Raw genomic sequence first — 27,523 nt, forward strand, 5'->3', positions numbered from 1 at the left:
TGCCGGCTTTCAACGCGGCAGTAGTGAGTGATCACACGTCGGCCGGAGCGGACGCGGGGAGGGGGATAATGAAGGGGTGGACGAAGGTATGAAGGAAAGGAGAGTGAGTGAAGAAGGAGGTAAGTAAGGAGGGGAGGGGGGGAGTGATGGATACGAAAAGAAGAGGAGAGAGAACATAATGCAAGGAGGAGAATGAATAACGAGAAGAGATGAATGTTAAGGAGATAAAATGATGGGAGAAGGCATAATGAAGGAGAGGAGAAGAGTAATAATGGGGGGAGGGAAATAATGACGAAAGAAGGGCAGGGCAGGACTGGAGAGGACAGGGCAGGACAGAGGATGTGACGTACTAATGCATGGCAGTCTGGGGGGTTTAGGTCTGTAGAAGTGTTGAAGCTCAGATGTCAGAGGGTAAGGGAGTCACGTATGGGTGTGGGGAATGTAGGTAATGAGGGTCTGGCGTCCTCTGGATGCACACGTATGGAGGCAGGCAGGCCATGTGAAGTGCCTTGAGGCTGCAAACGTGCGTTGATGGCGAACAGGAGAGACGTGAGGGCGGCGTGGGTGTGAGGGTGGTGTGGGCTTGAGGGCAGCATGGGCGTGAGGGCAGCGTGGGCGGCGCTGGGCGTAACCGAGCTCACCCAGCCAGCCAGCCAGGGTTGTCAGGGCGGAGGCTCCGTCACAGGTATAATCTTCACAAATCATGGAATACTTTATTTACTGCCTGGCATCTCAGGTCACCCGGACACACAGGCACCCCGACACACGCACATACACACACTCACACACCAGGAGTACTAGATGAGATGCATGGAAAGGCTAGAGGCTTTCTATTTGCTCATCTTGGAGGAGAGAAGAGTGAGGGATGACCTGATCACAACCTTTAAGATAATGACGTAGTGTACAGTAAGGATAGGGCAACCAAAAGATATAACATGAAAGTAAGCAAGAAACATTAAAAAAGATGTGAAGTCCTTGCATGGTATAGAGATGCGAAGAAGTCCCTTCATGGTATAAGAGTAGTAGAATAAGATGACCGAAGACGTGGAGAGCGCAGACAACATACTTAGATTTAAATAGTTGTATGACAGGTAGGATTGTTCAAGAGATGGAGCTCCACGAGTGTAAAACTCCCTTCTCATGCAGTACAAATAGGTAATTACAAATAAGTAATTACATGGAGATGGAAAATGTCATACATAATACACCAGCTGCAGAAATGATTGACAGTACACTAGCTGCAAAAATTGACCAAGTATAGCTTGGATTTGAAACTGTGGTAAATGAAAACATGAAAAGAGCAGAGACGAGACTAGGATAAAAGAGGGACATAATCGTGTGCACTACACCCAGCTCAACATTTCTTTTGTAAGATATCCTGGGAAATGGAGTTCTGGCATGGAATGTTCCGTGAAATTTGTATTGAAGGAGTAGTGAAAGAAAAATATTCAGCCTCATGTACAGAGGAAATCTTTAAAAAAGGTAGTTTGGTTCAGCAAAAGATGTAGAAAAAAAACGGTGAAGTTTAAGGATGTACTTTCGAGAAGAAGCATGCAGGACCTTAGCTAGCCAGTATTTGAGAGGTATAAGAAAGTAGTAAACGCGTATAGCAAGGAGGCATACAGAAACCTTGACAAGAACACTGTAAACAAAGCAGGACATAATCCAAAATTGTAACATAATTTCATCAGGAATGATTTGTTATTTTAAGGGCAACTTAGGAGTTAAACGGATTCAGGAGGTTGCTGTAGAGGAGGGTAAAAAGAGAAACTGAATAACATGCTCAAAAGTAATTTCCTACAGGTAGATACTATAGCTCCAACACCCGTGAGATGGGAGGCCTTGGAGAGCACTGAAATATCTAGAAAAGACATAAACAGAATACGAAAGTGTCTCCTTGATTCATGAAAAGCTCGTGGTACAGATGAAATTTCTCCTTATGTGCTGAAGATATGTGCAGATGCGCTTGACATACCATTTGAACTACTGTTTAAGGTGTCGCTGGGGAAAGATATAGAACCAAAGGAGTGGAATAGGGCAAACGTCATACCTGTCTTTAAGAAATGAGTTTTGGCTGTCAAGTACTGACAGCCTCCAAACTTGGTCTGATGCATGGTTGATGAAATTCAACATAAAATGCAAATCAATGAAGATGGGACACCGTCAAAGAAGACCTGGACAATGATATCATTTGGTAGGAAATATGCTGTAGGAGTCTGTATGTGAGAGGGACTTGGAATAGGAATCGTCCCTGAGCTGTCGTATGAGCCACACCTTGGGAAAACTAGAAAGGGGAACAAACTTACTGCTGGCAAATCTTAGAAGTTAATCACATGGATCGTTAAATATTCAGCAAGTCGCTAAACTTCTTACGTTACGCCAGAAATAAAATATGATTCTTAGGTTCATTGTTTCGAGTATGAGGATAATGAAATATCCAGCAAACGTTTCTCATCCTATATATGGCCAAAACTAGAACATGCTTCTCTAGTTTCGTCATCATACTTCAAGAAGCACAAAGAACTAATAGAGAAGGTCTAGCGGAACCCAACAAAGATAGCTCCAGAATTAAGAGAGTTGAGTCATACTGAAAGATAAGAAGCTATAGAATTTTTCAAAGTGAACGAGAGAAAAGTAAGAGGTGACTTAATCATAGCTTTGACGTTTTTAAGTCCGTTTGATGATCTCGGCAATGACTAGTTCTTCGAAAGATGCGAAGATAGAACCACCAGAGGAAATAAAATGAAATTAAAGAAAAACCTTGTTAGAGAAGGTATAAACAAGCACTTTTATGATATAAGAATGAAATAAACTGATTTTTGAAACTGAATGTTTGTAGCATACAAAAGTTTGAAAAGTTGTGTAATGGACAAGTTCAAAAAAAGGAGCCCACGAGTATTGAATTCCCTCCTCGTACACTACAAATAGATAATTACACACACACACACACACACACACACACACACACACACACACACACACACACACAAATCTTAAAACTGATGGACACATAAACATGATTTAGATAATATTTTTTATAACCTCTATTTTTCTTATCAAAGAACACTTGGCCGTTCCTGGAAATTTACGAGAGAGCAGGAGAGGGTAATGTGGTGGTTATATTCCCTAGCACTGGAGCAGGGCTACGCCACGCCCACAGCCACGGTCATATATGGCCACACAGGGATTTATTGCATATAACATATACACTCGCTATTTACAGCTAGAGAAAATATTGTATCATATTCTCCTGTTGCCGACGGAAATGTAAGGGGAGATGAGAAGAGGGGTATGGATCAGGCAAGAAAGAGGAGGTAGAAAGGGAAGAGGTGGATGAGATGCAGATGGTGGGAGAGGCAAGGGAGAGAGAGGTAAGTTTGAGTAAAGCATGTGAGGTAGAGATAGGTGGGGAGAGTAGCAGGTGGAGGGAGAGGTAGTGGAGGAAGAGGCAACTGGAATGAATAACATCTGGGGATAGAGGCAGGTGGAGGAGAGACAGGTGGTAGTGAGACAGTTAAGTGTAACAGGTGGTTAAGGAGGAGATGATGACGTCAAGCTAGTGGATGGGAGTATATGGGAAGAAGAGATAACATAAGACTTGATGGCTAATAATTCACAATTCAATGTAATGAAAGTCTTAGCTTGAGCTTGGTACCCTCGTCCAGTGTTCTATAACTCTGCTGCCAAAAAACAGTTTTACCCACGTTTTGAATGACATATCCTTGCCCCTCAACCTCGTACCGTTATTCATGTTCATTGTATCCCTGTCCAATGTGAGGAAAATGACCTTCATATGTATCTTTTAAATGATTAAGTATCTTGATGACTCGTATTTGGTCTGCTCGAGGTCCGAGCTTTCTCAGAGATAATCAGTCTCGGTCTTTGAGTCTTTGTTCAATGAGGTTGATTTCTGAGAAGGAATTAATTCTATTCCTCGTCTTTGTATTCATTTTAGTTTTTCTTCTTTCTTTTTTTTGTAAAATTTGTTGATCATATTTTAATGGACTATTCTAAATGTGGTCTGACTAGAGGGTTGTAAAGAGTATTATGTCTTTCGATTTATAGTTTATATTTCTGGCTTTGAAGTCTAACATTCTCTTTGCTTTACCATATGCAGTGAAGCAAGGCTTAGCATAATGTATGTCATTACTGTATATCATCCAAGGTCTTCTTGTGCTTCTGCAAACTGCTTACCGAACATTTTGTATTAATGTTTAATCATTGTTTCGCCAAAATCCACTACTTTCCGTTTGTCCGCATTGAAATCCATTTGCCCTGCCTCTGACCACTGCATCAGTTTTTTTTCTTTTGGCTAAATATTCCTCAATCACGAGACAATATTCTTTTGTTAGACTTTATTTTCTGATTTTGTGTGGTCAACAAATCTATATATTTTATTGCTGGGTTTTGCCTCCAGATGACTGGTATAGATGATAAAAAGTATGGGACGTAGAACTGGGCCTTGTAGTGTTTCGAGTGTCATGCTGAGATGGTCGAATACCACTCACTGCATACTCGATTTTCAGTGGCATGTGATTTTATCTAACAATATTTTATGTGGAACAGAATACCTGAGACTACTTTTAAATCCCATTTACTGTTGGTATGAAGAAAGACAGTTGTAGGAGCGTTATGATGACAATCCTATACTTTCTGTGAGTCTGTCTTCGCTATTTCTCGATGCTATGCCCTCCAAGTGATCGACACTTCTCGTTCTCCTTCTACCGGTGCCATCCTTAGCTTTCTTACACTAGAGACGTCCTCATCCTTCCCTTCACCCCTCAGCAGACTGCTTCGTCATAGACCATCAGGTCTTCTGTTAATTGTCCTTCCTATGTACTCTCCTTCCTGACCATATCCTCTCCTTCGCTCTACTGCCCTTAGCTTCTTCTTCCCCAACTACTGGCCACCACTATCAGTTGACTAAACAACCTCCCTTTACCAGCACGTAAGGACATAAACTTTACTAGTTTATCCATTTGTTTTGTAATCAAGCGAGCAAAACTGAACCGCATAATCTAGGGTCAAGCCTCACGGGAGCTAGATGGTTTCAGGATAACATTTGCAGGGCTATTACTTATACTTGTAGATACGAACCTAGGTGATGTGTGAGTTTCATTCCGCAAAATGATACACTGATTGTTTTGGCTTTAAATCTCTTGATACCCATTCCTCCTACATCCTGCTCGCCTTCTGACTTACCCATTACAGCGTTGTCAAACCGATGATTTATATTCCTATCTGTCTCGTTCCTAAGCTCAGTACTTTATACCTGTCGATGTTAAACTGCTTCTGTCACTGACACCTCCCATATACCCTTTTATTGGCAATATATCTTACCATAGCAACACACTTCTTCATATCCCTGCTAACCATACATCCTCCCGCTAACTATAGACCACAACTTCGTTTATCAAACTTCTCATATTGCCTCTCTCCAGGTTATTAGCCACAGTTCCCTTTCCACTGACACACACACACACACACACACACACACACACACACACACACACACACACACACACACACACACACACTCTCTCTCTCTCTCTCTCTCTCTCTCTCTCTCTCTCTCTCTCTCTCTCTCTCTCTCTCTCTCTCTCTCTCTCTCTCTCCATTCCCTTGCTAATCACACACCCAACCCTTCCACAAGCCATATTTTCCCCTAACACTTGTGGGCCAGGTTGGTCGAAGTCCCACGTTGGTGCAAATACCAGTAATGATGAGGTTACTCATTCACGTCCCAGTTCCTCATGGTCTCTTCATCTGATCCCTCATAACCTTTACTACTGACTCATCAGAGCTTATATACTCCCTTTTACTGTCTCCTCACACTCCTCCTCTCTGGCGCCTCACCCCGCCTATTCACCCCCAATAATCCCTTCTTCAAATCCTTTATAACCTCTCTTACTAATCCCTTATAAAACCCTCTTACTGACCCCTCAGAGCCTGACCCTACATAACCCCCTCATCTTGATCCCTTATAAGCCTTCGTACTAAGCTCTCATATCACCTTGAACTGGCCCTTGGCACTAGCCCTATCGTACTGCTTGCCCCTCACGACCCTACAGCTGTGATTTTCTCGTCTCTACCTTTATTTGGTCAATCCTAATACGTAGTGAAAGGACCTGTGCAACAAAGGTGGTAGTGGCCAGGCCAAGCAACCACTCACAGACATCCCAACTCGTGTGTAGTACCACATGGCTATGTGGAAGAGTAATATCACATGTACACACTCGCACATATATCCATAATCACAACGAAAACACACGCACACCGGCCCATCGCCACAGGTAACCAAGGTAATCTTAAGAAACCATATATATATATATATATATATATATATATATATATATATATATATATATATATATATATATATATATATATATATGGACAATCGCATGTTTACCAAATGGCGTCCTAGCGTCTCCCCTGATGATGTGATTATTACACGAAAGTGCACTTGGGAACTTATCGTGTTTCATTTTCCCCGTGGACTCATAGGTTTATCTTGATCACCCGCAAAATTGTGATCCTTTCCAATATATATATATATATATATATATATATATATATATATATATATATATATATATATATATATATATATATATATTTCAAAACTTTCAAACTATTCGCCATTTCCCGCATTAGCGAGGTAGCGTTAAGAACAGAGGACTGGGCCTTGAGGGAATACCCTCACCTGGCCCAATTCTCTGTTCCTTCTTTTGGAAAAAAAAAAAAAAAAAAAAAAAAAAAACATATATATATACCTGGGGACAGGGGATAAAGAATACTTCCCACGTTTTCCCCGCGTGTCGTAGAGGGCTTTTAGAAGGGGAGGGAGCGGGGAGAGCTGGAAACCCTCTCCTCCAGTTTTTAGTTTTCTAAAAGAAGGAACAGAGTAGGGGGCCAAGTGAGGATATTTCTTCCAAGGCTCAGTTCTCTGTTCTTAACGCTACCTCGCTAACACAGGAAATGCGAATGTTATATATATATATATATATATATATATATATATATATATATATATATATATATATATATATGTGTGTGTGTGTGTGTGTGTGTGTGTGTGTGTGTGTGTGTGTGTGTAATTACCCAGGGTATCTTTCTAAAGACTTTTGCAGCCCAAGATTGCGCAGCTTCCAGTAGAAGGAAAATGTGGACTCCTTTTGGGTGAGAAATTCCTTGACGAGTTGAACATTCTCACTAAAAGTCACTTTTCACTTGTGATGTGACCTCCAGCTGATGGAGTCCAGTAACAAGCATGTGTGTGTGTGTGTGTGTGTGTGTGTGTGTGTGTGTGTGTGTGTGTCACGCAATTGTCATTTTACTTGTGGAGATATCTATGCTTTACCCATTGTAACAATATCTAGTCTTAGTGAGATGCACATGTATATGTTATGACACCCGGCAATGTATTTCACATGGAACATGAATACAAGTTGATACATAGAACACAGCGACACCAGATCGGCACAGCGTCCTGGGGCGACCTAGCTAATGGTATATATGCAGCCAACATGACGAATTACATGGCAGGTCTTTGTGTGTGTGTGTGTGTGTGTGTGTCAGTGTTGTTGTAATGATACAGACACTGGACGTTCCCCTCCTATCACATCCTTCCTGTCTCATTCCGTACCGTTCCTACCGCCCCTCCTCGACCTAATGGCCGCTACACACACTCAGTTTTTCACTCAGTTGTAACTGTCACCGACAGGTATCGCACAAGCCAATATTTTGGCCCGTACAGTTACAACTGTGGGGTTAATTTTGCATTTATACGTTCAAGTGTGACTGTGCAGTTTTGGTCTAAACATTGCTACACGTGAGCGAAAAACTGCGCCTGTGTGGTAGCCCTTACCCACACCCACCATCCCTCGTCTTAGGGAAAAAAGTGGGTGGGGTGTTCCTACACAAAATGGGTGGGGGTGATCTTACACAAAGTGGGGTGGGGGTGATCCTATTCATAATGGGGGTGGCGTGATCTTACACAAAGTGGGTGAGGGTGGGTGATCCTACACAAAGTGGGTGGGGTGATCTTAGACGAAGTGGGTGGGAGTGATCTTAGACAAAGTGGGTGCGGGTGGCGCTGCAAAAACTGGATGAGGGTGGCGCTACAAAAAGTGGGTGGGAAGGGTATTGTGTCAGGTGGAGACTAGGCTAATGTGGGAGGCGTGGCGTGTAGTATGTCAGGGGGCTGTGGTCGCTCGCTCCCTCCTCACGAACACACATCGGAATCCTTTCCCCTCTTCTCACAGTCCTTGTATTAACTACCTACGTTAATCATCTCCTTATCTGCCAACTGTTTTAAGTTCTGTCACTCACTCAACCGTCGAGAAATCCCCTCCACTTTATGCACTTGTTATTGTATTAGTTTTGCCGTACAGCTGGCGTGGTGGCGTAGCACCCGGCCCTGACACCGTGGCTACAAGTGCCCTTTCTCTCGTGCTGGGGTTAGGCAAGGTTGGCCCACTACTGACCCACGCCGCCGTTCCCACGCTGCACTACGCGCCTCCGACACGCCCACACGCCTCAACCACACTCACACAGACATAAAAAAAACATACGTGCACGTAATGATACTCTGACATTTACGCACACACACGCCTCTAAACAATCATGGAACAGCCCGAACACCCGCCCACACCTGCCTAACCAGGTCTTCTATTAGTTGCTTCATAAGTGCAGAGGAATACCTTTGAAAGCCACGCGACCTGAAGGTGAATTGCTACTCTGATAAAAACGTAATCGATTACGTGTACAACATCGTTTTGTAGAAGTTACCCATTCGTCAGCACTCTTGCCTTCTCCTGCCAACCTACACTCACACACACACACACACACACACACACTGAGGAATCAAATAAAAGATCAAGATATGTCTCATGAGGTGAGAAAGAATCTTAGTAACTTGAAAAATATGGTCAGTAAGTATGACTACAGATTCAAATAACTTGCGGGGATTCCGATTAGTTGAAGGGACTCAGAGATTAAGGGTGAACTCACCGAAAAGCAAAAGTCCTCAGTTGGGTCATTTTTAAAGTCCTAGAGGCTGGTTAACTTAGGGAAACGATTATATCATAAACATGACATATTGAAAAGGATGTAACGGGCAGGAAGGGAAACTAGGAGCAACTAACACACATAAACCACGACGGAGATGCGATACCTGAAACCTCCACAGGAGAGCCATGCCGGGCGCGACATCCACACCAAATCTGCGACTTAAACAGCAGCCGACACGATGGCTTGACCACGGCAATAGCTACACAACAACTGGAACATTGGACAGCAGCTACAACGACCATACTAAAGGGATGACAACCGAGCACCAACCACGACGGTTATACACCATGCACCCCGGCCAGACGACCAACTGGTGACTTGGTAAACGACATCCAAGACGACTTAGCAATAGTTGTAGAGTCTAGTCCTGACACCTGGACGACTGTAATGAGAACTGAGGAACAGCAAGAACGACCACATGGCCATTTCAACGGACAGACAACAACCACGACAGCGAAACGACAGCCAACTCAGCAAAATGGGCAGACGACAGGGGTGACAGCTTGAATGAATGTTTGGAGAGAGAGAGAGAGAGAGAGAGAGAGAGAGAGAGAGAGAGAGAGAGAGAGAGAGAGAGAGTTGAGACTCCAACAAGGGTACACAGCGACAGCTACAGCCGTAAAAACTGCATAATTCCCTGGTGGTGAGTCAGTGTGTCTCCAGGGGGCAAGGAAGGGAGAGAGGGAGGCCAGGGAGAGGACGGATGGCAGAGAGGAGGAGGACAGATGAGAGAGACGATGATGACGGGAAGAACAGAGGCAGGGAAGTAGTGGAAGAGGACAACAGGTAAGTTGGTGCAAGAGGACTTAATGGTGGAGGCACAAGGAGGAGGTGGTTAGAGGTGATGCATGAAAGGGCAAGCATAAAAGGCTGAGGGGAAGGGAACACAGGGAGAGACCAGATGGGAAGGGAACATAGGGAGAGACCAGATGGGAAGGGAACATAGGGAGAGACCAGATGGAATGAGAACACAGGGAGAGGCCAGATGGGATGGGAACATAGGGACAGGCCAAGAAGGGAAAGATAACTATGTCAGATGGGATGCTGACAAGGGGATGAGTCAAGAAAGGTGTAAACACAAGGAAGACCAAGAGGACAGGGAGCCTGGGTAAGGAACAAGAGGAGAAGCCAGGACGGGAGAAGACAATAAGAAACACTGGTTTACTGATAGAAAACAATGAATAATATTAGACATAAAACATTCAAATTCTTTAGAGTAAGTTGTGGTGTACCACAAGGCTCGGTTTTTCGTTCAGTTCTCTTTATATATTTGATGATGAACCTAAAAATAGGGAATGGAAAAATTTTTGTGATTGATTGAAGATAAATGAGAGGACAAAACGGAGAGATAACAAACGCAGCAAGCCCAGAGAGCAAGATGCATAGCATGAGACTGAGGGACTAGGGAATATCATAAGCCGAGAAAGACGGAAACATGTGATAAAAGAAGAAAGACTTCGGAATGAGGAGCTAAGTGGAGGGAATAGAAGAACCTGAGAAGAAGAGAACCTTAGGAGGAACCGGAAGGCTGGATGGTGAGGGAACCTGAAGGTACAGGAACATAACGGACCGAGGAGGGACATGAGGGGACAGGAGGAGAGGAAACACGAGTGGTCGGGAAAGAAGCGATCATGGCAGGTATACCCAGTTCTCTCTGCATATTGAGTAATAAATTTAGAGGTCTTGGGGCAGCCAAGTGTAATTCTTAAGGCTTCAAATTGCATAATTTCAGGTCTATCAACACCATTCCTGTTCAGTAAGACCAAAGCTAGTGCGAGCTATCCTATTAGAGACCTTATATAAGCCAGGTACATTCTGGCATTTCTAGTATTTGCAGATAAGAATACGTTATGAACCAACTTTGCAACAATTTATGTAATCATTATTTAACCTCTGGGGTTAAATAATGATTACAGAGGTCAGACAGGGTCTAACAAAGACCCTGTGTGATCTCTGTAATCCTCCTGCGCTTCTGCTAGCAGTATGAACAGAACAAAGTAGCCTCTGATAGGACACAAATAAAAGAAAATGGAGAGTGAGGCCGAAAGAGTTGGAAACATAGGGAGTTGCCAGATGGAGAGGATATATAAGGAGAGGCCGAAAGGGAAGGGAACATGCAGGAAAGGTTACAGGAAGGGTGAGGGGTAGGGGAGGAACACGAGGGACCAGATTGGGAGAGATTATGGGGGGAAATCGGGAGGGAAGAAATGAACACAACAAAGAGGCATCCCAGGCAGCCGCTGGCTAAGCTGTGTAGTACTCATGGCAGCAGGAAGCATCCCAGGTAGCCACTGGCTGACCTCTGACATTCCATGTCTGACCAGGACTATAATATATGTGGCGAGGGATCGGTGAGTGGCAGAGCGAGTGTTTCAGCCCCGGGAGGTGTACTCTGCAGAGTGACCCTCGCGCTCTCTGACCCTCTACCTACCTGATTCTGATGAGAGGAAAAAAAAAAAGATTAAGAAGCGCTGAAGTTGATAAAATCCGAAAGGTCCTTGAAGAGCCAAGTTGCAGCATCCTGTGCTAAGTGGGAAGTGTTCGTCAAGCTCCAGTGAATCTGGGTTCCATCGTTGATGCAATTGGCTTAGGACGAAGAGCCGTTGAGGGTCAGCTAAGGAAGCAAACCTTCCGCAAACGTGATGTGAGATTACGTAAATAACCTGTGTCAAAAAATGAGCAGCAGTTGCACACTTCAACCAAGGAAGAGAACATTTCACCGAGTCTGTCATGTCTTCAGGGAATAAAGCTTGAAGCTCACAAGAACCCTCCCTCTGTCATGAAAACCTGGTCTTCCACACATTGGCGTAAGTATGATAGAAGTAGACAGTCCTCCTCACAATGTGCTAGACGCCCGTGATGTAATGTTTATACGAAAGAGAACTACAATTAATGCTCGGAGCAAACTTAGATCGATATGCATTAGTCGTGCGAAATGTTGTGAAGACTTGGGCTTTATGCAAACGAGGAGCGTCGTCACTGAGGGCCTCCTGTGGCCTTGAGGGCACGAGGAGGTTGGAGGCAGGAGAGGGAGGAAAACGGAGGAGCTCCAGGGGAGAAGCTCTCTCATTCCAGGAAGCCTGCACCACAACGTAAGACATGGATGAGGAGGAGAAGGAGTAGAGGCAGACATTGCGGAAAAATTGGGGAGAAGGCCATCAGAGGCCTGGTGAGCCGCTATGGCCAGCGGGCAGTACAGGAGCGGTGAGCAGTCTTTATCAATGCGGCGGAGTAGAAATGTACTGTTACACCTCAAGGACTGGCTGGGCTGCAGGCCACAGCTGCCCACTGACTACTGATGCCGCTCGCTACCCGCCCGCACACCACACAAATACCTAAACACAGTAACACATTATTACACATAGAGACTGAGTCGGTAGGTGGTGTGTACAATTTCCATGTTTTGTAACGAGTGTAGGGCAGACTTGCAAGATGAAAGCTTGTGGTTATAATGAACATATGTGGTAGCTGTCACAAGTAGCATGACATTCAGTACTCCAGAGGCTTAGATGGACGCACAGAGCCAAGCTGTCACCGGCTAGGGCACCAGCGACATCCAGCACACAGCATTTAGCTCGTGTCAGATACAGTATTAAATCAACTGTGAGCTAGGCGGACGTTCAGTATGAATTTTTCGTTCGAAACACTTTCCTCTCATTGGAGGGTACAGGTGCATAACACTCCTCGCGCCACCACTGGAATGATGTGCAGTTCAGGTAGTGCAACAGTACACAAGATAAGTAGTTAGGCAGCAAGTTGTCAACGCTTTGCATTGGGTGGATACTGGCACAGAGGGACAGGCGCCCACCAGCTGCCCGCCTCGAGGTAGTGCAGGGACCCAGGCTTCTGCTGCGCTTGCTTACGACGCTAAACACCAGCCCGTTATTGTGTTCGAACAGGTTAGAAGCACAATGCCCTCGCCACGGAAGACACATTCAGTATGGAGTAAATTTCTTTTTTCTCCTAACTTGTGGTACTGAAGATTTGTTGACACAGCAGTACAGTAGACCCGCGTCCTTTCAAAATTTCTTAATGACCAAGAAAAGAAATGCTGTAGTGTGGGGTGAGAACCAGTTATTTGGAGTATCTATTTTCCCGTTTCGGAAAAAAGATCTGATATATATATATATATATATATATATATATATATATATATATATATATATATATATATATATATATATATATATATATATATATATGCCTTTTTACAGGAGACACGATTACTTTCAAAAGACGACCCTTTCCCGTGGTGTGGGTTCTATGAGCTTTTATTATCATTTTCATGCCATGGAATCCCTTCACAGTCCTCCATACTAGCTAGTGATAGCCTAGATTCCCTCACCGTCCACGCTAAGATTTCACCTGTCTGCGGCGTGGGAAAGAAAAGCGCTCACTGTACTATTCTAGACATACATATGTTGCAAATGCTAAGATGAACGTGCATTACGACACTGTATACACACCAAACATTGCAGCTACGCAAGGAACTGAAAGTGTTTGTACTCACCATATATGGCAGATGGTTGACGAGAAAGCAAAGCGCCGCCACAGCCAAGGATGTTCCCCAGCGGAAGTCTGAGGCAGGCGTGCGAGGCACCCCGCCGGTCCTGTTGACGCCCACGCTTTTCTGTGTCCTCCCAGGCAGCGCGGGCGGCGGCCTGTGAGGCGGCGGCGGGGGCACCAGGTCCGAGGTGGAGGAGGAGGGGTGGACACCTCCCGTCCGCGCCGACGAGGCGTTGGATGACGTGGTGGAGGCGGAAGAGGCGGCTGCGTGCAGGGCCGTTCCCTGACGCGCACCGCCACCTGTAGAGGAGCTGGTGGAGGACGTGGTAGTGGCAGTGATGGGCGCCATGTCCGAGTGTGCAGGCGACAGTTCGCTACATCCGCGTCCAGCCTGCACCACGCCCACACTCACTCCGCTAGCAACCACAAGCAACCCGTACACACTCAGCACGAACAAGGAAAGGCGCACATGCAAGGCGTGCGGTAGGAAGCTGCAGTGCTCGAATGTGTCGGGAGCATCGGCAGGGCGAGCTAGAATGGCGGCTACACCCACCAGGGCAGCTATGGTGGCCAACACTGCCAGGTGGTAACGGATTTGGTGGCGACGGACGCTGAACCGGTATTTGTAGGGCCACTGGCTGGTGAGCGCACGATCTACCAGCAGAGAAGCAACAGTGGCCGCTTGCAGTGTTCGTGTGGCACTCAGACTCCAAACGAAAGCTCCGCACGCCGCCGCTGACTCCGGCCTCATGAGGCTGAGAAGTGCGTAGGCAAACACCTGCAGCGCCATCAGCAACTCTTGTACGAACACCGCCAGCAGAAAGAGGTCCACGGAACGCCACTGGCGGCGATAAGAATGGAAGACCCCCAGCACCCAGGCGCACATAAGAAAGATGAGGGGCGCGGCCGCTGACAGCCCAATCCAGCTGTATGTGAGGGCCCGCATGGTGAGGGTCAAGCTGGGTCAGCGCGGGTCAGCTATGGCCCCGCCCCACTGCTCTACCGGGCCTACACCGATCAACGACACCACCATGGTGGGGCAGGGCTAGTCCTGTCTGGGGCGGGCCATCACCCGCAGAGTAGCGCGGCCGACGACGGTGCTGCCCCTAGTGACGCTGACCTTCCATAACACCCAGCACAACCACTCAGGTGCAGCCCGGCACGCTCGCTCCACTCTGAAACGTACGTGAGAGGATGTTACTAATATACCGACACGCGAATTAGATATGTCTGCCACTGGGTCTAGAAACTGATAGGGGCAAACAGTAGTGTGAGACACTTATAATAGTCTAGATGATTAATGGGACATTTAGATAGTGTGTGTAAGATAGTGAACACCAAAGAACCATTCAGATATCTAATGAGCAAGCAGATGGATCTTCCCTTGTCACATTAATTTAGATACAGTCGTCACAATGATTTCCATTATGAATGCAAATTTTAAACATATAATCTATTTTGTTTATGTATGAATATATATAACCAAATCAGTTAGTATATATATATATATATATATATATATATATATATATATATATATATATATATATATACAAAAGCTTAGTCGCCGTTTCCCGTGCTAGTAAAGTAGCGCCAGGAACATACGAAGAAAGGTCGCATCCGCTCACATCCATTTCTAGCTGTTATGTGTGATGCACTGAAACCACAGGTCTCACAGACGTTTTAATTGTTTAACCGGGACGCTTTGCAAGCTCCATTGAGAGTACGTCGATCCTCGTATACCATATCTTTTAAGTTCACACCTTTCACCCTCCTGAATGTTCGGACCCCGATCGCTTAAAATCTTTTTCACTCCGTCCTTCCATCTCCAGTTTGTTCTTCCCGTTCTCCTTGTTTCCTTCACTTCTGATACAAAAATTCTCATTGGCAGCCTTTTTCCACTCATTCTCTCCATATGTCCAAACCATTTCAGCACACCATCTTCAACTCCCTCAACCAGTCCCTCTTAATTACCAAGCCTCTCTCTTATCTTTCCATTTCTTACTCAATCAAACCACCTCACTCTACATATTGTCATCAAGCATTCCATTTCCAACACATCCACCTTCCTCTGCACAGCCTCAACTCTATATAGCCCATGCCTCGCATCCATATGATATTGTTGGAACTACTATACCTTCAAGCATACTTTATCTTTGCTGTTCCAGCGAACGTTCTCTCTCTCTCTCCCCACACATTCTTCAGTGCTCCCAGAACCTTCACCCCCTCACCCACCCTATGACACACTTCCGCATTGTATGTATAATTATATATATACTTTACATGTTCGATATTTCTCGTGTCGGCAAGGTACCGTCAAGAACAGATGACAAAGCCTTAGAGGGAAAAATTCTCAGCATTCTCTTTACTCTGTTCTTACATTTGGAAAGTAAAACAGGAAGGGAGGATTTCCATACATATATATGGACCAAGTTGGTGATTAAACTTAGGTGGGAGCTTTAAGCTTTACCCCTCTAACTTTTCCGTTTGCAAAGAAATTCCTTCAAAGAGACTGAAATACAGAAACACAAGACGTACCCTCAAGTCAGTCCTCACCCCGCTGAACATTCTCCCTCTAGCGGTCATCCCCGTCCCCAGGCCCCGCCTCCCCACATTCCGCTGCCGCTACGTCCAAAGCCGCTCTAGCCTATCGCATAAAGCCTCTCGGTGATTGTTCACTTATCCTCCGCATATATAGGCTGCTTCCAAGGCTTTCCTCATTCGTCTGATCAATCCTTCATTATTTCATGACCTTTCCACTCAAGTGGCCATATGAGAGAGGCGGTAAGATAGTCACTGGGGTGAGCAGTGACCTGCTGATATGTCATGTGTCTCTGCAGAGCGATCATGTACACGCGGAAACGTTCAAAACTTCTTGACTGATTTTATCCACCAATCCTGTCCATAGACAGACAGACAGACACACACACACACACACACACACACACACACACACACACACACACACACACACACACACACTAACTAACTGAACTGTAACAATCCCACCTTCATCCGCAGAATCTACATTTCATAACATTACAATAGCATTTTTACTCTTTGTATTATCACCATTTAAATACACAGTCCTCGTATATTTCAGCTCGCTCCACTGTTGGCAGTTGAAGGCTCGTATGGTCTTATGAATAATGCAAGCAACAGTGCACTGCAACTGGCCTCAGCCGTGCCAGATAGTGATATATCATGGACTGGATATACAGATGAGAGATATATGAGATCTTTCGAATATTTATAAAGGAAATTTCAGGGCAGTTATCTTTTGAGTTCCGCCTTCTTGAGCATCTCCAGCCACGTCCACGTTGTAAATGCCACGGTAACCCCAGAGTGAAAGCCAGGTCGCCAGCGGCACCCACGTCTCGTACACACACACACAAGGAAGCTGCACGTTGACGACTCCCACTCCACCTTGGCAAACTCTCGTACTGACACACAGATGGTAGTAACACCTCATGCCTGGACGAGCACAACGTCAGGTTGACGGGTTACGATCCGTACGTGTAAGATCAAGCTTACCCTCAAACCGGACAGTGGCTCTGCTTTTAGGAGAAGATTTAGTATTTTACCGAAAGAAAATTTCGGAGAACAGCTTTTGTCTCACCTCTGACCGGTTTGCTAGGTGGGTGTGGGAGGTCACTCAGCCGTATAATGTACCAAGACAACGGAGCGACGCCTTCGTACCGTGCTCTGGTGCGCGCCATGTCCAGCTTAAAAGTTACAGCGCCCACCACTAGGGGGACATGTCATCACTCGCCTTAGCTACGCCATCCCTGGGACTAATGCCACAAGATCCTGGACCAGCAACCCTTCAGGAAAGGATTCCAGAGCAAACCCAGAACACATCTCTTGAAGCACGATGCTGACACTAGTGATCCGGACAGTTCAAGTTCCAGCATCAATAATCACATTACTCAGATGATATGTCTTTTATAGCATTGTTACAGACCAGAGTGAAGTACTTAAACTTGGCAACGGATCTTAAACTGGGTAAAAAAAAAGAACAATATGAGTGAAAATGATAATATAAAGAATAAGAGTAAAGAACCTTGAGAATAATTGGAGTCGTGTCGGGAAAACAATATTTCTCTGGTCGCATTTTTTTTCTTTTATTTCCACTTGAGCAGGATGGTACGACCCTTGGGTATGAAGACTTAACCTTTGAGGTGAACGTTAATGTCAGGTCAGAGATGAGGCCATCTTACCCAAGGGTTGCAACGTCGTGCTCATGGTTTATTACCGTCATGTTCCAGGGGGTGAGGATGGCCTATACACACCCAATACTGTGACCTGAGGAACGGCAAGTCATCCTAGGAGTGGAAGGATTGCTCCCCATCCCCCTTACCCCGAGTATGACTCAGCGTTCCTATGGTGACCACGAGAGGGAGAGCGGGTGTGGGCCACGGCAGCAGCTGACGGCAGGGGAGAGGGAACACGGACTGGACTGAAACTGGTGAAGGATGATGAAGCGTAGAGGATGAGCAGATACAGTGTCTGAAATATCATTTTCGTTGCTCAATGTCCCGTGTGTGTGTGTGTGTGTGTGTGTGTGTGTGTGTGCGTGTGTCACACGATGTGTGGATAGTAAACATGCGAAAAAGGTGTGGAATGATACTCTGATGCTTGGTCGTGTCCGAGGTGATGGTAATATATTGGGCTTGGTGCCTGACATGTGATATTCAGATCAGATTAAGACTGACCTTTGTGGCCGTCCTTTACTTTCACGTGTGAGCAACTGTTATTATCAATTCTGATCCCCAGAATGGCTGGTGAACGGCTGTCTTCACTCGTCTTCACTATGGCACATCTTTGCAACGTCTTAGACACCACAGGCTTCGATATGGTCCTTGGCGGGTCCAGTAAAAGACCCTTAAACATAGTGATGTTGCGTCTGACTTGACCAGTGTATGAGTCAGGTCAAGCACATCTTCACTGTGTTTCAGGTGAAAATTTGCTGATTGTTGGGAAGGGAAATGAGAATGGAAAGTTGGAAAGAACGTTTTCTTTCGGAATGAGACATGAAATGAGAAAATTCGCCAAACCACAACGAACTTTAAATCTGCATTATACTCCTTCGAACGTCACAGTTTGATACAGACCTGTATGAAACCTTCGTCGCTAATTTTACGGGTTAGCGGGCACGGATGAACGGTGGTCGCTATAAATTCCCAAACTCCTACAACTGTACGTGTGACATGTGTAGCTTGTGCCGTCTCAACTGAACTGAACTGTATATATGGGCGGGAAGAGAGGATATGGAAGAAGAAAGAGAGCACCTTACTGAAACCCCGCGACCCTGGACTAGGAGCAGAGACTTATTCTAATGCACCTCTTGCAGGAAAGATTTGGGGTTCAACCTTTTAAGATTTATCATGACATCAAGGGAGTGTGGTTACCATTGTGGTGCGGTTGACTCTCAGACCACTGTGACTGTGGAGCATGAGGCAGTTGTGTGTGTCATGGGATAAGTGGGATGGTGGCTGTCTTCCCTGACTGAGGCCCACTAGAGGAAGACCAATATTAGTTCAGGTGTTGGAACCGTAGGACAAACATGGTGGCTTTCAGCCGACTTGATTTCCGTTCAAACCCTAGGCTCACCCTTTCGGTTCCTCGTTATATGGCTGCCTTCTCTCACGCTTTTCTACGTGAAACATTGCTGGTATTTCGACATTGTTGTGTGTCACTGATGACTATTACGCTAGATGTAAACACCACTAGTAAACCAACGTTTCAAGATCCGTTCGCAGGCGCTGAAGCTTCAAACACATGCAGATCACAACCTTGAGCCGTTCATCAGTAATATAAAGACATCTTACTGAGGTCATGAGACGTGAAGGCAGTATACACCTGTCAAATACACTCACACTCTTTACTGGCGTCTCACAGAAGAGGTAAGAACGAAATAACACTGGGTTAGTAAATCATTGTTTACATATCAAATAACATCATAAGTGCAGATGTCGGTATGAGTTCCTTTGGTGTATATGGAATACAGACTTAAGGCATGCATGATTATTCTAAGATAATGTTATGTTTCTAGTACAGTGGTTCCTAAACTAGGAGCCAAAGGTACTTAGGGGAACTTTTTTGCCATTTGAAGGAACCAGATTGCTCCAGTGACGTCTGCATTTGATGATAATGGTGCTGCTCATACAAAGCTTCCAAGTCTTTAGGAAGAATCAGACGCTAAGATTACGTTTGAAACCGTGTCCTTCACAGTGTTTTGGTCATCGATGGCGTCTAGCTACCCAGACTTATGCGGCCTACTTGTCCGCCACTTCTTACCATTTGCATCGACCTCTTCCCGTGAGGCTGCTTTCTCTCGCGCTCTTCATCAAAACAAAATATCGAAAAAGACTGTAGGTGAAGCACGACCTGCGAGGCTTTGAGTGTGACAAAACCAAGAATCATGAAGCTTTGCAGTTGAAAGATTTCTCTAACAAACTCTCAGAACTTTCATTTCGTGATCTCTTTACCCAAGGAATTTCTGGTATTTGTTTTTTTAGATCCATGAACGCACATGCTCAAAGAATAAAAAGATTACCTTTATATATTACAATTATGAAATATAATCTTTATATATATATATATATATATATATATATATTTTCCTCTGTTAACAGTGTTTTGGAATAGATTAGGATAGCTGGCCGTTATGGAAATTTACGTAGGGACGACCTCTGTGGCTGCATCGTCCCTACCTTTTTGTTTACTTGTTGGCACTACTATCCCTACATCATCCCATTTACTACTCGTTTCTGAAAGCAAAAAAACGTGAAATTATTCTGGGAGTAGGAATACAGACTGGACGAAGTTGTAAAGCCTACTGAAGCTGACTGAAATTGATGGGTAGAGGAGAAGCGTGAGGGCAGAGAGAAAGGACATGGGAGGAGGAGGAGGAGGAGGAGGAAGTAGAAGATCATTTGAGGGGAGAAACGTAGAGGAATAGAGAAGGTAAAGAGGTGATGGAAAAAGATAAACAGGGAGTGATAAAGTGAAACTGGATACGTAAGAAGTACGGGAGGCTAGAGGGAAGGTGAGGATGGATGGGTACAGTAAGGTGATTGATTCGTACAGTATGGTGATAGATGGGTACAGTAAGGTGACAGATGGGTACAGTAAGGTGATAGATGGGTACAGTAAGGTGATAGATGGGTACAGTAAGGTGATAGATGGGTACAGTAAGGTGACAGATGGGTACAGTAAGGTGACAGATGGGTACAGTAAGGTGATTGATTGGTAAAAGGTGATGGATGGGTACAGTTAGAAGTTGGATGGGTATAGAAAAGTGTTGGATGTGTACAAGGCGAGCGAGGGAAGCGTAAGATTAAGATGAGGAGAGAGCAGAAGGTGAAAGGGAGGTAAAGTGAGCTGAGTGTGTGAGCGCTGGGAGGTAAGTGGTGTGGAGAGGTGAACTGAAGACGGAAGAAGGAGAAATAGTTCAAGGAAGATGACTCATATGTGATAAAGATAAAGATAAGACGAAGGTTTATGAAAGAAAATTTAATTCGTATACTTATGTAATATGACAGGGAGTAGAGGAGTATAAGTCATACAGGAAAACGAGAGGTAAGGGAGAGAGACGTAAGAAGGGCACAGAGGAAGGTGAACGGACTTGGCTGAAAGTCAAAATATAAGAATAGAGGGAAAAAATGAGGAAGTAAGAGAGCTTGAGTAAATACACCCCCCTACCCTCTCCCCATCGACCCAACCACCTGAAAACCTGGGCCGGACAAGACAAGAACAAGCACTCGCCACGCAGCCACAGACCGCCACCGTCCACACGCCAATCAATGACACATTGGAACGGTAAAAAGTATTCATGCCGGTGAGGCGGCGAGGCGTGCAGAGGTTATAACAGGATGATGCAGACATTAATGACGTCAGGAGAACCCGTCTCTCCTTCTTGGCACTCCGCTGGGAGGGGATGAAGGCGTAGATAGAGGCTAGGAGATAAGTAATAAGACACTTATTGGGATAAGAAGTTAAGCAGGAGGCCAGAGACGTAGCTAGACAAGGGCAGTAATGCCTGGTGTCAGTGTACAGGCAGCGGGGCGAGGTGGTGGTCGGTCAGTAGCAGCGACCGCGTCACCCGGTTGACCCCGAGGAACCGGGCGCCGGAGACGGCCTCTCCGCGACAAAAGTGACCACTTTTTCTTTTTTACGTCTCTGACGAGTCCCAAGGCTAGACGAGGTGACGCTTGTCGAACAGGTTTGCTAGTCTGGCGGAGAACGCTTTGATAGTAAGGCAAAAACAGGTGGGTTCTTCCATCTAAATGTTATGTTAAATTTCTGCATGACAAGTAGAAGCCTTGCCATTCACCCAAAAGGCTTTCTAGTCTGTAAAAGGCTTAGGTGATGCTCGCGCTTGTAGAGTTCCTCGAAAACTGGATAATGCCATTTGTCTCCGCAGTTGTGATAGCGTGGAACTTGCATGTGAAAAGGTACATAGAAGACGCGACGTCACCGCTAACAACAATACCAACCTGACCATTCAGTGACTCTTATCTATCCAGTGAGACAGGGATGGAAGGGACAGTAGATGGTATGGGGAGTAGGAGAGGCAGGTGAGGGAGGGAGGGAAGGAGTGACGTCAGGTGCAAGATTCCCTCACGTCCGACACAACACTTCACGGGTCGTGTCCAGGTGGACTACGTGCCATGGAGTGTAAAGGTTACTCGGGTCTCTCTTTCTTATATATATATATATATATATATATATATATATATATATATATATATATATATATATATATATATATATATACTCCTGCGTCCACACAAACACTTCGTGAGAGTGACTGAAGGTCGTGATAACTGGTCATGTAATAACTATCTAGTGCTACCTTGTCATCAACTGTCCGTTTATGAGAGTACGTGCATCCCTTGCCAACATTTAAGGGTGCCTCTCGCAGAAGCTGTCAACGACTTAACGTAAGAATGTTTCTATATATATATACGATCTTCAGGAACATGTCAGCTGACGGATATAAACAACACGTCATCTTTCAGAACGACCAAACACACAACCCTCCTCTTGGATTAATAGTTGCTTGTTCTAAGCATCGTCAGCCACTCCAATAAAGAGATATCGTCAGTGTCCCTGATGTCATGAAAAAAGAAAATCGACTTTGGCGGAAGAGTCTAGGTGGTGTCCAGACGCTGAGAAGGAACCTGTATAGTCATCTGCGTCTCCAGGAATAATAATAAACTGTAGCAGACGTCCTAGGAAACTTGACCATTACATTAGGGCCTCGCTGGCCAGGGCGGGCTACAACCGCAAGCGTCAGTCATGGTGTTGTAACTGTTGTCATTTAAAATAAAGTGTCAGAATTGGATTTTTTTTTTAGACAAAAAATTCTATGAAATTCCTTTACTTGATAATACAAGTCAACCGTGAAATTACATGAGCTTCATGCGCTCAAGATCTTGTTTTGTGTGACATGTGTGTGTGTGTGTGTGTGTGTGTGTGTGTGTGTGTGTGTAATACCTTTCCCAGTTGCATGACAGTCTAGCATTCAAGCAATGATGTACTCAACCTTATACACGTGCATTACTGACGGTGGGGATAAAAGGGAAGAAGGGGAAAGAAAATCCTATGAACTAAATGCCTCCTGGTGACATACATATTCTATAAATGGAAGACAGAAGTCTATTGGGAATTAGATGGAAGACAGTAGTTTACTGGAAAGAAAATTGAAGACAGTAGTTTACTAGAGATGGCAACAGCGGGACACTTCCATAGCGTGAGGAACGTCAGTGAAACAGATCATGGTGAGGGAGAAGGAGGAGGAGGAGGTCTGGAGTGCCATTACATGTCAGTACCTCATCCTTACTTCCCTTTCCTTACTTACGGAGGTGCTCCTCCCTGGCAGGGCAGAGGGGGAGAAGCGATCATGAAAATTTCCTAAAATCTGAAATGAAAGTTGCGGTAATCAGGCAGATCCTGATTCACTTCACGCAAAGCCGTTTTTAGTACGTAGGAAATGTGAGTGACGTCACCGTCCATACAAAGGGTAGTGTAGCTTCGCTTCGTGTATTGCCACACCTTTGATCACCGACTGTATGTCGAAAAGGCACGTAAGGTAGATGGGAATGTAACGGTTCTATTCGCGCCTCCTCTATACTGCTATCTATTGTGTCACTCCAATCGTGAGAAAGTCCAAAGGTACTGGCGTGACGCGAGACAATGCTCATGGCTGTACCATTGTTCAGGAGACTTATGGGGCTGTATAAGTGTTGCCATCTGGCGGTAATTTTGTAGCTTGGTGGCTATAAACAAAAAGTGAGCAATACAGAAGAATACAAAGGAATTCAAACAGTAAGACTACTTGGTTCTTTCAAGCTCGTTTTTTGTTTGTGGAGGATATCGCACACTCACAAATGAGTATGATAATAAAGTCAGAAGGCGTACAAGTGATTCATAGAGAATAACTTTCAAATTGTTAGTTTGATTAGGGGAGCGCAGTTAATGTCAATTGTGGACTTGAAGCGAAATGTTTGTCAAGTCTGTTTTTAAACCTATCTGTAGTGCTGCTTTCAGCCACTCTAATTGGCTAATCACTCCGTATGTTAACAACCTTGTTAGAGAAAAGTGATTCGCCTCATTCAAAGAAAAAAGTTTGCCCACTAGTTTGCAACCATTAGTACGAGTGAAATAATACGAATCAAGCCATAAGTAGCTTGATAGATCAAGATTATCAGAGCCTTTGATCATTCTAAGTACTTGTATTAAATCCCTTTTTAACCTTTTCTAAGCTAGATTGAAGTGGTTTAATCGGCTCTTACAGGATTTGCTTCTCAGCCTTGGAGTCATCTTGGTAGCTCCATTGTCTCAACATCTTTTCCCAGGTAGGGTGACCAAAACTGAGCACAATACTCAAGATGGGGACGCATCAGTGAATTGCAAAGAGTAAGGATGATTTCTCTAGACTTAAAATTCGAAGGCCCTACCTACGAATCTGAGAATTTTGTTCGCTATTTTTACTACTTATGAGCACTGCATGCTTGATTTTAGGTCAGCAGAGAGTATTACGCCCAAGTATTTTTCCGTATTTACCATTTTCATATCAATAGACTCAAAATGTAGTTTCCCTTTTTTTATGTAACCGATGAGTGAAATTTTGCAGCTATCGATGTCAAGATTTATTTTTCCACTTGTGAGCCCAGTCCACTAGTTTGTCTATGTCAGTTTGAAGCTGTAGACGTTCTGTTTTTTTTTTTTTTTTTGTAGATGTATTTCACAACTTTGTATCATCAGCAAATTTTGGTATCTGGCAATGTAGCCAATCGTCAACATAACTTATATTTATGAGAAAGAGAACCGGTTCCAAGAATGATCCTTGTGGCACACCACTTGTTACGGTCAACCAATCTGAGGCTTGACCATTAACCGCAGCTCTTTCTTTACGGCCAATCGACCAAGACGTCTGTCCAGCGAAGGATAGGAAGGCTACAGTAGGAATAATGACGGGTTTCCCTGCAGTATATGATTTCCGTGGTGTTCAAATGTTAAGCAGTATATATGCAATGACATTTGTTTCTGCTATGGGAAATAACCGTAATGTGAATACCAAAGTTTCATATAACGTGAAGTGTTAGCAGACAGTGCACAGACCTCTGTGCACCTGCTGATCGTAGGGAGGGTAGTCGCTGGCAAAGCCGTGGGGCAAGCAATACAGAAATACTCTCACCTAACTGTGTTGATATTTTCTAATCTGTGTGGTAATATGTGCTTGGGTACATTACAAATTTATTATCAACTTATGAGCATAAAAACATGTATAGATATATGCTACTTGCAAGTCCGCATCACTTTCACACAACTTCAAAACATACTAAGCTCACTAATGGTTCATTGTTTTTCCTCATTTCTCCTTCCACTTTCTCCACCAGGTCATAAACATACAGGAAATAAGATTATGTTTCCTGAGGAGGAAGTCTCGGGCCAGGTCCCTCACATATACGGGACAGGTAAGACTCGGAGCAGGCGCCATTTTTGTTGACCTGGTAACTTCTGGAGACACGTCCACTCGCGAGGGAGGTTAGACCTCGTGTGATTACATTTACAAGGTGTAAAGAAGGGGAGGCCTACACACACACACACACACACACACACAATTGAGAAGTGACTTTGAATGAGCGTGCTTTGACGACCAGCGGTAAATATACTAACCTCTGACGTAATAAACTGTTAAGAAATTGGGTCATAGTCAAGCGTATGAATTGTCCATGATGATCTGATTATCATCATACATCAGTCGGTAGTAACGTGGACAGCACACGGAGACGTTAACCCCCGAGCAGCGGGAGGCGTAGCAGCGGGAGACCTCGGGCAGTGCAGACCGTACCTGAGATGCTGCAATATCCAAGGGGACCCGAGGGGATGAGGACTGGGGTATGAAATACTACCCGAATGGCGGTTCGTTCCACCTGCTGTGATTTGTTCCACATGGAACGACTCAAGCTCCATGTTGAGCCATTCATCCTACATGAAATAGTTTCCTCCACCTGGAGTGGGTTGCTCCACCTTTAGTGATTCACTGCACATGAGGTGATTTGCTCCAAGTGGAGAAGACACCCTGGTTATAGGGAGAGACTTGCCAGATGGTGTGTAGCTGGCCATGTCTTGCAGTAACTTTTCCCTGATGGTGTACCTCCATAACAGGCATTCATTATACCACGAGTCTAGCTTCATGATCGAGAAGTGAGTTTGAAATATATGTCTGTTGCACCTGAGCTTCGGAGACGCGAAAGGTTTGTGCGCTGTGTGCATCACTTGCCCCAGAATTGTTGCAGGAGTTTTCTTTACGAGGCAGTGGATACGACTACCATGCTGACGCCGCACCTGCCCCACTCATATGTCAGACCCCATATGCTGACGCCATAGCTACCCGGGGAATATGTTAGACTACCGTGCTGACCCCACAACCACTCCAGACATGTATCAGGTATCACAAAAGTAATTGGCAAGTTAACAATGGTTGTGAGTCAGCCTGTGGCCGTGACGAAGACCATTATTGGTAGGTTTGTGGTGGGGAGTAATTATAGTGGAGAGTAAAGTGGCTGTAGTGTAGGATCGTCACCCAACTCTCTACACCCAAGTCACAGACACCATCACATGTCTTCTCTACACCCTAGCCACTGCCCCCAACACATACTACCACTGGTCCTCTCTCCGTCGTAGCTAGCCACTGCCCCCAACACATACCACCACTGGTCCTCTCTACGTCGTAGCTAGCCACTGCACCCGACACATACTACCACTGGTCCTCTCTACGTCGTAGCTAGCCACTGCACCCGACACATACCACCACTGGTCCTCTCTACGTTGTAGCTAGCCACTGCACCCAACACATACCACCACTGGTCCTCTCTACGTCGTAGCTAGCCACTGCACCCGACACATACTACCACTGGTCCTCTCTACGTCGTAGCTAGCCACTGCACCCGACACATACTACCACTGGTCCTCTCTACGTCGTAGCTAGCTACTGCACCCGACACATACTACCACTGGTCCTCTCTACGTCGTAGCTAGCTGCTGCACCCGACACAGGCTACGGCTGGTCCTCCGCAGGCAGGTCACACCATCACTGCTCATTTAGCAACCACTCTCCTGACACCTGACATTTGCCGTGTTTTTGCCTGTGCTTAATGAGGCCGTGGACGAGTCGGAGTGACCGGCAGTCACCCTGGCCTGGCAGGCGGCGTGACCATCTGTCCATTCTAATTTTCGTAAACCGTCTGATTAACGTGTGATGGACGACCTTACACTAAGGAATCCTCAGTGTTGTATTGATGCTGAAAAATACTTTGATTGATGTCTGATGACACCAACATCGTCATCAGAGTACTGACTAATGGTGGCATTGATGGTTCATATTAGGACAGAAATGACTTTCAATAGGTAATAGGAGCTTTGTCTA

The 27,523-nt window shown here is 45.1% G+C and overlaps 1 protein-coding gene across 2 annotated transcripts in view; it reads right to left on the reverse strand.

The window, feature by feature from the left end:
* LOC139755755 (uncharacterized) overlaps nt 1-27,523 on the reverse strand; it is a 221,703-nt gene that overhangs the window by 149,518 nt on the left and 44,662 nt on the right. For both annotated transcript variants that reach the window (XM_071674477.1, XM_071674413.1), the window contains exon 2: nt 13,586-14,756. In XM_071674477.1, the coding sequence (XP_071530578.1) occupies nt 13,586-14,527 (942 nt within the window). In that variant the 5' untranslated portion in view covers nt 14,528-14,756. The remainder of the gene's footprint in view (nt 1-13,585; nt 14,757-27,523) is intronic.

This window comes from Panulirus ornatus, chromosome 1 (assembly GCF_036320965.1).
Source record: "Panulirus ornatus isolate Po-2019 chromosome 1, ASM3632096v1, whole genome shotgun sequence".
Classification (NCBI taxonomy): domain Eukaryota; kingdom Metazoa; phylum Arthropoda; class Malacostraca; order Decapoda; family Palinuridae; genus Panulirus; species Panulirus ornatus.